This window comes from Callithrix jacchus, chromosome 14 (genome assembly GCF_049354715.1).
Source record: "Callithrix jacchus isolate 240 chromosome 14, calJac240_pri, whole genome shotgun sequence".
Taxonomy (NCBI): Eukaryota; Metazoa; Chordata; class Mammalia; order Primates; family Cebidae; genus Callithrix; species Callithrix jacchus.
In genome coordinates this window covers 82,271,160-82,283,374 of record NC_133515.1, presented here as the reverse complement: position 1 = coordinate 82,283,374, position 12,215 = coordinate 82,271,160, and the positions used below count along the sequence as shown (strand labels likewise).

General features: G+C 39.0%; 1 protein-coding gene across 4 annotated transcripts in view; it reads left to right on the top strand.

The window, feature by feature from the left end:
• Nucleotides 1-12,215, top strand: part of TTC27 (tetratricopeptide repeat domain 27) — a 198,691-nt gene that overhangs the window by 117,655 nt on the left and 68,821 nt on the right. For all 4 annotated transcript variants that reach the window (XM_078349511.1, XM_035272835.3, XM_078349512.1 and 1 more), the window contains one exon: nt 11,202-11,429. In XM_078349511.1, coding sequence (XP_078205637.1) covers nt 11,202-11,429 — 228 coding nt within the window. The remainder of the gene's footprint in view (nt 1-11,201; nt 11,430-12,215) is intronic.

Sequence of the window (12,215 nt, the reverse complement as noted above, 5' to 3'; positions counted from 1 at the left end):
TGTAATTATAGGTTCTGCTTGAGTCTTGGCTGACTTAGTTTTATGCTGAGATTTACTACTTATGCATAGTCATTGCCAAAAAGTTGTATGAAAATTAACAATTAGTTGTGTGGAATTACAAAATAAAATAGATTGTTGAAACAGATTTGTATGTTTGTAGGGCAGGGTAATGGTCTTTGGGGTTTGCATCTGACAAGATTCTTGCAAGCTCTACAGGTTCATTGCAACCAGTTGCCCATTTAAATATGTTTTTGTTGTTTGGAGAATGTATTTTTATTCTTTTTAATAGACATTTAGTTGGAAAGTTTCTTGCATCCTATAAGAAAGCACATCTATATATTCCCATGGGAAAATAGTCACTCATAGCCAGAAATTCTAAAGCTTTTGCATTCTGTGAAGATATCTGGCTATTCACATTTTGATGTTGCAGAAGTGATGTTACATAGACCCTGGTCCTTGATTTATGTTCACTGGGCACATCTTTTGTAGCTCATTATTTGGTAATAAATTATGTAAATTGAGTGGATAAGTGGAGGAAGACAGAGAAAACAACATTTTGGAAAGAGTGAAGAAGACTGAGGAATGCAATATGACTAGCTGAAGAAAGGAAATACTTCAAGCATTGTCCTTGGGAAAGATAATTTTGTTGGCAGAAAGAAGAGGTATAAGATCTCAAGGAGAAAGAGTTAACTTATCTAATGCAAAAATGTGGGATAGAATTTGAGGAAAGAGGTCAGTTCAGACCAAGCAGGGTGACTGCTCTAGTGTTTCTGACCTTCTCTGGAAAGTTATACCCTCTGGCCATTCAGACCCAGCTTACAGTGAATATGATGTCCAGAAAGAACTGATATTGTTGGGTAGCAACAAGTTACACACCATCCACTAGGTTCCTCATTCTTAAAAGAGCTGTGGTAGGTGGGAGTTGGTGGAGAAAATATATGAAATCTTGAGTACCCCAGCATTTCCAAATGTGAAGATTTTCCTGATTATGATTTAATTTTTCATTTATATACAGATGCTTCTTGACTTAAAATGGGGTTACCTCCCAACAAATTGTGAGTTGAAAATAATTGTAAATCTAAACTGTATTTAATACGCCCGATTTACTGAACATCATAGTTTAGCCTAGCCTACCTTAAATGTGCTCAAAACACATTAGCTTAAAGTTGAGCTTAAAGTTGTAATGTAATACAAAACCTATTTTGTAGTAAAGTGTTGTATATCTTGTGCAGTTTAAAGTGAAAAGCAGAATGATTATATGGGTACTTGGCATACAGTTTCTGCTGAATGTACATTGGTTTTGTACCACTGTAAATTTAAAAATTGTATGTCAGACCATCTTAAGTTGGGAACTGTTAATATTTATTTTGTCTTCTTTACAATGGTTGCAGAATACCAGGTATTGGACTCTGGTAAATCTTCACAATCTATAATATAGTATAGTTTGAAGTAGAATAAATATTTGTAGAATGTTTTAACCAAGCAGATTCTTTGAGAGTATGATTTTATGTGTGAGCTTTGGATCCTATTTTCAGTGTAGGATACCTGGGGAGTATAGTATTTCCTTGTAATTCTTTTTATTTCTGAAAGATTGGTAGTAATGTCTCTTCTTTCTAATTTTAGTACTTTGATTCTAAAGATTTAACTTTTGGTTTGTTGATTTTCTCTATTATTTTTTGATCTTATTTATTTATTTGTATTTTTAGTAAGATGGGGTTTTGCCGTGTTGGCCAGGCTGGTCTTGAACTCCTGACCTCAGTGATCCACCTATCTTGGCCTCCCAAAGTGCTAGGATTACAGGCATGAGCCACCACGCCCGGCCTCGATCCTCTTTTTTTTAAATATATACCGTAATTTTATTTCCTTTCTTCTTGCTTTGGATTTAGTTTGCTGTTTTCTTTTTTTTGAGACGGAGTTTCACTCTTGTTACCCAGGCTGGAGTGCAATCGCACGACCTAGGCTCACCAAAACCTCTGCCTCCTCGGTTCAGGCAATTCTCCTGCCTCAGCCTCCTGAGTAGCTGGGATTACAGGCACACGCCACCGTGCCCAGCTAATTTTTTTTTGCATTTTTAGTAGAGATGGGATTTCACCATGTTGACCAGGATGGTCTCAATCTCTTGACCTCGTGATCCACCTGCCTCGGCCTCCCAAAGTGCTGGGATTACAGGCTTGAGCCACCGCACCCGACCTCAATCCTCTTTTTTAAAATATATACCGTAATTTTATTTCCTTTCTTCTTCTTGCTTTGGATTTAGTTTGCTGTTCTTTTTTTTTTTTTTTCTAGTTACTTTTGTTGGAAGGTTAGATTATTGATTTGAGATCTTCTTTTTCAATATAAGTATTTATAGGTATAAATTTCCATTGAATCAGGATTTTGCTACATTTCGTAAGTTTCAGCATATTTTGATTTTGTTTTTATTGATCTCAAAATGTTTTTAATTTTATTGTAATTTCTTCATTTCATTGATTATTTAAGGGCATTATTTAATTTCCACAAAATTCCCTTTTTTATTGATTTTGAATTTTATCTAATTGTGGTTGGAGAACATACTTTATATGACTTCAGTCTTTCATATTTGTTGAGACTTGTTTTGTGGCCTGTCATTCTGCTGTTGGCTGGAGTTTTCTTTAAATGTCTGTTAGGTCTACTTGGTTTATAGCATTATTCAAATCTTCTACTTACATCTTTTATGTAGTTATTCTGTTCATTTTTAAAAGTTAGGTATTAACATCTCCAAATATTGTTGTTGAATTATCTGTTTTTCTCTTTAGTTCTTTCAGTTTTTGATTCATCCAATTTGGAGTTCTTTTAGCTGCATATATGTTTGTGATTGTTATATCTTTCTTGATGGAGTGAACATTTTATTATAAAAATATCCCTTTATTCTAACAATTCTTTTTCTTTTGAGATGGAGGCTTGCTCTGTTGCCCAGGCTAGAGTGTAGTGGTGCGATCTTGGGTCACTGCAGCCTCTGCCTCCTGGGTTTCCAGAGATTCTCCTACCTCAGTCTCCTGGTTAGCTGGGATTATAGGTGCACGCCACTATGCCGAGCTCATTTTTATATTTTTAGTACAGACGAAGTTTCACCCTGTTGACCAGGTGGGTCTCGAACTCCTGACCTCAGGTGATCTGCCCGCCTCAGCCTCCCAAAGTGCTGGGATTACAGGTGTGAGCCACTGCGCCCAACCCAAGTTATATTCTTAATGCTTAAAATAGTTGATTTTAAGTCTTTGTCTAGTAAGTCTAATATCTGGGCATCTTTAGGGATAGTTTCTGTTGATTGCTTTTTCCCTGTATAAACATATTTTCTTGTTTCTTTGCATTTGTTTGCCCCAACTGTTATTTACCACCTCAGGCAGCTCTAAAATTAATTAGTCATTTCTAATTGTTTTTTTTAAAGGCTTTTCACTGAACAAGCTTAGAATTAGGTCAAATAAAGATAGCCTTGCAAGTGAGTTTTTTTTTTTTTTGAGACAGAGTTTTGCTCTTGTTACCCAGGCTGGAGTGCAATGGCGCAATTTCGGCTCACCACAACCTCCACCTCCTGGGTTCAGGCAATTCTCCTGCCTCAGCCTCCTGAGTAGCTGGGATTACAGGCACGCGCCACCACGCCCAGCTAATTTTTTGTATTTTTAGTAGAGACGGGGTTTCACCATGTTGACCAGGATGGTCTCGATCTCTTGACCTCGTGATCCACCGGCCTCGGCCTCCCAAAGTGCTGGGATTACAGGCTTGAGCCACCGCGCCCGGCCGCAAGTAAGTTTTTCCCAGGAACCACTAGACAGGGCATATGACGACAGTTTTCTGGGAATGCATCTTTAAAGGTGTTTCAGACCCATTCTGCTCCCTCTGATGGCTGCCAGGCAACTAGTTTTCATGATTATTGCAGGCTCTTGGTTTTCAAGGCTACTACAGAACTGGAGAACAGGGGATTGGAGTGGTGTAAGTTAAAATGCCACGAAGCTTGCTCTTCTTCCCAAACTTTAGCTGTTTCTCTTGAATAAATGCTCCCTGTATTATTGCAAGTCTTTGGTAATTCTCAGAATTCTGAAAAAGTTGATTCTGACACTTTTGGCCAGTTTTCTGGTTATTTTATAGTGGAGGGAATTTTCAGATGTCCTTATACCATTATGTTTGCTACTGTCGCCTGTGGAATGGTATTGAACCTAGAATGAAGTTCCTGCTTTTTCACTTAGTGTTTTTTGGGTTGTGGGTGACCAGTTGACCAAGAAATCTCAGCTTTTATATCCTTTTCTCAAAAATGGACATGTTAATATATATACTACTTGGAATTATTGTACAGATTACATGAGATCATCCATTTAACAGTGACCTGTATAAAAACTAACCTATATATTACTACCAAATGGAAGGATACATAAGAAGTTTAAAAGGTAGAAATAAAAAAAAAAGATTTGTCACTTAGACCTGTTTTATGAAAGCAGAGCCACTTTGAGTATTTTTGGGAATAAGGGGTTTACTAAAGCAGTTGAATCTTAACACAAATGTGAGAAGAGCTGGGGGAATGAAGGCATGGAAGGGGGAGTCAGAAGATCAGGGCAATAGTCATTGACTAGTTCACTTGAAGCGTTGTTACAAGTGGGTAAGTCAGAACTCACAGAGAAATTCAAGAAGCCAGCTTTCAGCCATTGAAATGGGACCATGAAGGGCGAGGGGGTAGTGGAGGCGTCTATGGAAAGCCATTATATCTGTATAGCTACTAACCCTGTGAGTCCACACAGCAAATGTCTCATGGGAGCCTGGGCTTGCTGTAGGTCCGCAGGGCCAGAAGTTGGAAAAAAAGGTAGACACACCGAACATGGGATCTGGGATCTGCAGAGCATCTCTACATCTTGTTTGTTACCATATTAGACCATGACAATTTTCCAAGAGTAAAGGCTATTGCTTCCCTTCTGCCTTTCAAATCCTTAATGGGTTCCCCTATGATGAACTCTAACATGAAATCAGAAGGAAAAGGGATTTTAGGAAACATAGTTTCCAGTTTAAGCAAGTTGACTAGCATAATTCAGTACATGTGACTATGCAAGGGTTTAGTTGTTTAACTTGGGAATTTACTTATTTGGAAAGTAGCAACATAGTAGTAGGTATAGATTATTCAATAGATTGGGTTACATAGTTAAAGAAGAGTTTCTGACATGGGGAAATTTTTTAAAAGTTTCTTCAAAAGGGGTTTAGCTATTGAAGCATTCTTACAACATATAAAATTAAACATTTAACTTTACAAACCTTGATTTGTTTAATAGATGAATTCTTTAGCGGTAACATATCAAATGAATTTTTATAAATTCAACATTTTCCTAATAACAAGTAATAATATCAAGTATATGATAATTTCCTATTGGTTTTCAGTTGACCTGGGTACAGTATTTTTTTAAATCTTAGTTTGTGTTTTGTTAGCATGATGTCATCAAGGCCATGGGTTGGTGAGACAATCAAGGTCCTTGCAGATTAAATCATATTACAAAGTTCATGTAGTTCTAAGGCAAGATAGGACAAGTGTGCTTTTCTCTGTGCTGGTAAAAGGCTGCTATATCTGGTGTTGTCTGGTTATTGTGTAGAGAAAAGCACATTTGCTGTATCAGTACCCTGCTTCCCATGTAATGATTTATTCCAGCAAAGAGATCATGTCCAGAACAGTAGTTGTAATTAGAGCCACCACTGCATTAAGTTTATAATAATCCATGACATTTAGCAGGACCCATTTTTTTTCTTCTCAGCTTAAATGGGTAGGTTAAGCCTCACACACACACACACACACACACACACACAGATATACACACACGTTTTTGATAGTGGCACTAACCTCTGGTTTACTAGATATGCAGTGTTGCCTTGAGTTTTTTCTTTTGAGAAGAGGACATACACTTCAGGGGTTTTTGCTTGGCCCTTTATACTGTAGTTGCACTCACGAGAGGATTTGCTGATTGCTCAGTATATCTAATTCACTGTGTATTGACAGTGAAGGGAAGAGAAGGGAACTAGAGAAGTTACCACCAGGTAGATTCAGAAGCGTGCTGGGCCTGCTATGGGATGGACAGACTTTCATTAACCCACCCACTCATCATAGTGAAGTTCTGAGTCCCAAAGGGTTAATATTAAGAGTTAATCCTAAACCGATGGGGTATTTCTAGTTCCCCAGGATACAATTATTTGGCAAATATTTATGTTTACTTCTTTGGAAAACACTGGGGAAGAGCTATGATATATCATAATTTATGTTATTCTGAGTCCTTCCTGAATGGTATTGGCTTCTTGTTTATTTTTATTTTAAAGGCCATGAGTCCTTGAAGTGACTCAAAGATAGGAACTGGGTGAGAGACAATGTCTTAGAATGGAGACTCAGGTCAGGCATCTGGTCGCCAAACCTAGACTTTTTTTCTTTAATGTTATACATATCAAGTTTGAACTTCATCAGCTGCCCGTCTGTTTTGGAACTGAGGTTTCAGGATCAGTCAGTCACTACTTAAGATCCATCCTAGTCCAACCATTCTGATTATCACTGTGGCCATGCCTATTGCAAATAACTGTGTTCATCATGCTTCCAGGTTCAGTGCCATCAGCAAGTCTCTCTCACTCTGGGTTCTAATCACCCTCATTAAAATCAGGAAGCCCATTTCAACAAAAGGACCTCCAAGCTTTCCCCCAGCTTACACAGAACATCTACCATAGCACTTTTCAAAAATCCTGGTTTTCCCATTTAAAATGTAAAAGGATAACGCCTGGGCCCTAGTAGGGACATAGTTAGGGGTGGATGAGCAGGTTGCAAGTGATAAATTAACAACAGCCTTTTTGTTCTAAGTTGTTGGACGCCTTCCTCTACATTAGCACAAAGGAATTTCTGGCATCTCAACTTTGTTTAGTTTTGGCCACATTTGAGTCCAGATTTTAGTCAAGCAGTGGAGCAGATAATTTAGAACCATCCCCAGCTGCTTGAGTTAGCGCTATGATTCAAAAATTTCTGATGAATATCTTAATCCAGCCTGATTTAAATTATGATCCTTTTCCTCTCTGGTCTAGCATGCTTAGAATCTCTTTTACCATGTGGTCCAAAGGTTTTTCCTCTGTAAATTAACAAAATCTTGCTGTTCTTCTTCTTGCATGTTGGTTTATTTTTATGTCTGGGGACAATGAGGGATGGAAGGGTACAATCATTATGGTGTCTTTAAGCAAAGTATCATTAGTCTTATCAGATATACTCTGCTGTTATAGGAAACTTAGTAGATTTGGGGAATTTCTGTTATTTAAATGATCCCAAATGTCTCTATTGAAATTCTTGGATGTTGCTCTTTCATAATCAATGCCCTTTTCAGCTCCTGGCCAGGATGAAGTAACTGGTACTAGACTTTCCTTCTTTCTTGAAACAATGGTTGCAGTTCCTATTGCTTTGTAACAAACCTACTCAGAATTTAGTGGCTTAAAACAACAGCAATCATTTGTTTCTCTCTCATGGTTTCTGTAGAACAGGAATTTAGGAAGGGTTTGACAGAGCAGTGGTCTGGCATCACTCATGTAGTTGCAATCAGATGGTGGCGGGACTCGGACACTTGGGGACTGGCTGGGCAGCTCTCCTCCTAATCTCAGGGCCTCTCAGTGGGATTTCTCCACATGAATAGGCTTGGGCTTCTTCACAGGACTGCTTATGTGGCAGATCAGGACTCCAAGCGAGGATTCTAAGAGAACTACCCAGAGGCTGATTGGCCTGTTATTGCCCAGCTTTGAAAGTCACATAGTGTTACTTTTACCATAGTCCCAAGCCCACCCAGATCAATCGCTTAAGAATAATAAATGATATATAACTGAAAGCCAATAGAAAAAATAAAGTGGAAGATTAAAGCATACTTGATTAATCAAATCAAATGCCCTAACCATTTTTTTGTTTTTTTCGGAGATGGAGTCTCACTCTGTAGCCCAGGCTGGAGTGCAAGTGGCTTGATCACAGCTCACTGCAACCTCTGCTTCCGAGGCTCAAGCGATTTTCCTGCCTCAGCTTCCCAAATAGCTGGGATTACAGGCGTGTGCCACCATGCCAGGCTAATTTTTGTATCTTTATAGAGACGGGGTTTCCTATGTTGGCCAGGCTGGTCTCAAACTCCTGGCCTCAAGTGATCTGCCTGTGTTGGCCTCCCAAAATGTTGAGATCACAGGCGTGAGCCACCATGCCCAGCCCAAATGCTGTAACATTCACATGGAACTAGTGAAACTGGGCCAGGCACGGTGGCTCACACCTGTAATCCCAACACTCTAGGAGGCCGAGGTGGGCAGATCACCTGAGGTCAGGAGTTCCAGACCAGCCTGGCCAACATGGTGAAACCCCATCTCTACTATAAAATACAAAAATTAGCTGGCCATGGTGACACACGCCTATAATCTCAGCTATTCGGGAGGCTGAGGCTGGAGAATTGCTTGAACCTGGGAGGCAGAGGTTGCAATGAACTGAGATCGCCCCACTGCACTCCAGACTGGGCGACAGAACGAGACTCCATCTCAACAAAAAAAATAAATAAAAGAAAAAATAAAAGAGCTAGTGAAACTGAATTCATTCTACATTATAATACAGATATCCTACAGGAGTATCCTACCTACCTTTGATTTTGGCCATACCAGGTTGGTAGCTACAGGGAAAAATAAATTCTTTTAGATAATTATAAAAAATTCCCTGGTTCTCTGACCTGGGGTATTTAAAACACTGAATGTCATTTGCTTTCTTTGAGCTGTCTTGCGAACTTGGAAACAGCCAACTTACCTCACAGTTGTTGTATCCCCCATAATCTCCTATCACTCAGTATGCAAAGCCATGCATTAGGTAAGTGTCTTAGTTCTGTTACCACACATGATAATTGAAGTAATTCTTTCATCACGGGATATCGTGGACTACCAGTGTTTTACCTCCTCATGATCACTGCAGCCTCTCTGTCTTCAAACCCACCCAGATCAGATATCCATCACACATCTCCATTTTTTCCCAGGAGTACATTGCCTGCAATCATTTCTATACCCAGTCACTATAATGGTCATTGTTTAATTACAGACTACTATAGAACACAGTTACTGGCTGACGCAGAAAGGAATTTATTAGGTGAATTGGCCTTCAGAATAGCTGAGGTGATGTGGGTACCATACCATCCATGCCAGGCTGTCAAGAAAATGCCTTCAACCACATGGTAAGATGTTTTCAGCAAAAATTCTGCTGTGGCTACAGTCTGTGGTTGAATACATCTCTTTATAGGTGACTAGAGTTACCTATAAAGTTAGATATTTTAATAGCTATTGTATTTGTTAGATATTTTAATAGCTATTGTATTTGTGTATGAAGAGAGGAATTTCATGGATTATATTCTAAAACTTTAGGTTTATTTTGACTATTTGGAACTTAAAAGTATTTTTTCTTAGAAACTGTTTTGTTAATTCCAGTTTCACTTTCAGACTAGGTCTAAAAGCATACATAACTCATTGTGTACCAGAAATGCAGAGGAGCCAACATCCAAAGACACTTTTAGAAGCACAGGCCTCTTTTAAAAGATTTCACAAAAATTAGACTGCTTAAGGAGTATAGGTATGCTCATCTAAAGAAAATCAAATATACAGACTTTCAGATTGCCGACTAACATATGTTAGGGACTTTAAAGTCTCATTTTAGCTACTAAAGGCTGCCTTTCTAGGGTGTGCATGTCCATTTTGGCAATGGCTGTCTTAGCATCCTTGGCAGCACCACTGCTGTTTACTTGAAGGTGCATGTGTGAGGATGCAAAAGTAGAGCTACTACTATGCTTCTCGCTCTATGTTGAAGTTTATCAGAAATGGGGTGGTGGACATGGTGGTGGGAGGGAGTTGAGGAGTGGTAGCAACAAGTACACAATTAGCCTTCGTGATGAAGTAGCTCCAAATTGTGGGCATATGAGAATAATGCCTAACCCTGTGCAATGTATTGAGGATGATTTTTAAATTTCTAAAGTGAATGGGCTGTCTAGAATCAGATAGGTCTAGTATGGGCAAGTTTTATCTGTGAGGTAGGGTGTAGTTTGATTAAGAGGTAGGTTTTAAGCAATGCCTATTAAATTGTATATAAACTTACATAAAATTCAATAGGCATTGCTAAAAACCCCTCCTTTATAAATTCCTCAGCAATCCCAGGCTCCCCAACCTTACCATTTTGAAACAGGAAAAACGTGCTTTTCATTGTCATTGGGTAGAGGTGAATGAAAGGTATGATCTAAAAAATGATCACAGTGGTGACACCTGGAGCAGGTAATGGGTCCACCTGACATCTTGAAGTAAAGCTCTCTTCCACGCCTTTCCTCGAGGACTCCCGAGGGCCAGTAAGCAGTGTTCTTTTATTCCTCACTCCTTTCTGTTACTTGCACCTTAGATACATACCTCTTTTTACTGCACTTCAGTTTATTGCACCTCACAAATACTTCGCCTTTTACAAACGGAAGGTTTGTGACAACCCTGTGTTGAAAAAGTCTCTCAGCACCATTTTTCCACCACACATGCTTACTTCATGTCCATGTCAGCATTTTTTAGCAATTAAGCTGTGTACAGTTTTTTTTTAGACATAATGCTGTTGCATACTTAATAGACTACAGTATAGTGTAAAAACAACTTTTTTTTTTTTTGAGACAGAGTTTCACTTTTGTCACCCAGGCTGGAGTGCAGTGGCCCAATCTTGGCTCGCTGTAACCTCTGTCTCCTGGGTTCAAGTGATTCTCCTGCCTCAGCCTCCCAAGAAGCTGGGATTACAGGCACCTACCACCACACCCAACTAATTTTTGTATTTTTAGTAGAGACGGGGTTTCACCATGTTGGCCAGGTGGTTCTCAAACTCCTGACCTCAAGTGATCCACCCACCGCAGCTTCCCAAAGTGCTGGGATTACAGGCATGAGCCACCACGCCTGGCCAAAAACAACTTTTTATACTCCTGAAACCAAAAACTTTGTGACTTGCCTTATTGCAATATTCACTTTATTGCCGTGGTCTGGAATCAAACCCACAATATCTCTGAGGTATGCCTGTATTTATTTTGTATTGGTCCTCTTACTCAGCCTGTGTCCTTGATGTATGAAATAAGAAATCGCAAACGTTGAAAATAAAAATTTGGATTGTGTGAGATTTAAGATGTGCATGCGCTAAAAAAAAGTAGCAATTAATCACTCTGATGCAATTTCATTATTTCTAGGCAGAAGAAATCATTAGACAAGAGCTGGAGAAAAAAGAAATGCCAAGTTTATACTGTTTGCTTGGAGATGTCCTTGGAGACCATTCTTGCTATGACAAGGCCTGGGAATTGTCCCAGTACCGCAGTGCTCGTGCTCAGCGCTCCAAAGCCCTCCTTCATCTTCGGAACAAGGAGTTTCAAGAGTGTGTAGAGTGCTTCGAACGCTCGGTCAAGATTAATCCCATGCAGGTTAGACAATTCATAACCCCTACTGCTCTCAACACTGTGCATTTCTTTGGCTTTGATCTTACAGAAAGAGTACCCATTTTCTTCTTTTTTTTGAGATGGAGTCTTGCTCTGTCCCCAGGCTGGAGTACAGTGGCTCGATCTCAGTCATGGCAACCTCCGCCTCCTGGCTTCAAGCAATTCCCTGCCTCAGTTTCCTGAGTAACTGGGATTACAGGTGCACCACCATACCCAGCTAATTTTTGTATTTTTAGTAGATATGAGGTTTCACCATGTTGGCCAGGATGGTCTCAATACCTTGACCCAGTCTTCCTGGGCCTCCCAAAGTACTGGGATTACAGGCATGAGCCACCACGCCCGGCTGCGAGTATCCATTTTCTAACCTGATAACTGATGAGTTTGTTTTTGACAGCTAAGAACTTATTCTCTAATAGACTTCTTGCTTGTTGCAAACTTACTTGTTGCAAAAAATCAGACAGGTAAGGTTTGTTTAAATTAATTAATTAATTCTATTACTTTAATTATTAATAAATTATCAATAATTAATTCTATTACTTTAATTAATCATTAATAAATTATTAATTAATAATTTAATTCTATTGCTTTAACTTTGTTTCATTTTGTTATATATTTTTTCCTTATCTGTCCTTAACTGACATACAGCTATTAAAATTAGGTACAATTTTGAACAGATATGTTAGGAAGAAAATGAATATGAGATCAAATTGCAGACAGCTTAGGACTTTGCAAGTGTTTGCTGAAATCAGTAATGAAAGAAAAGCCTTTATA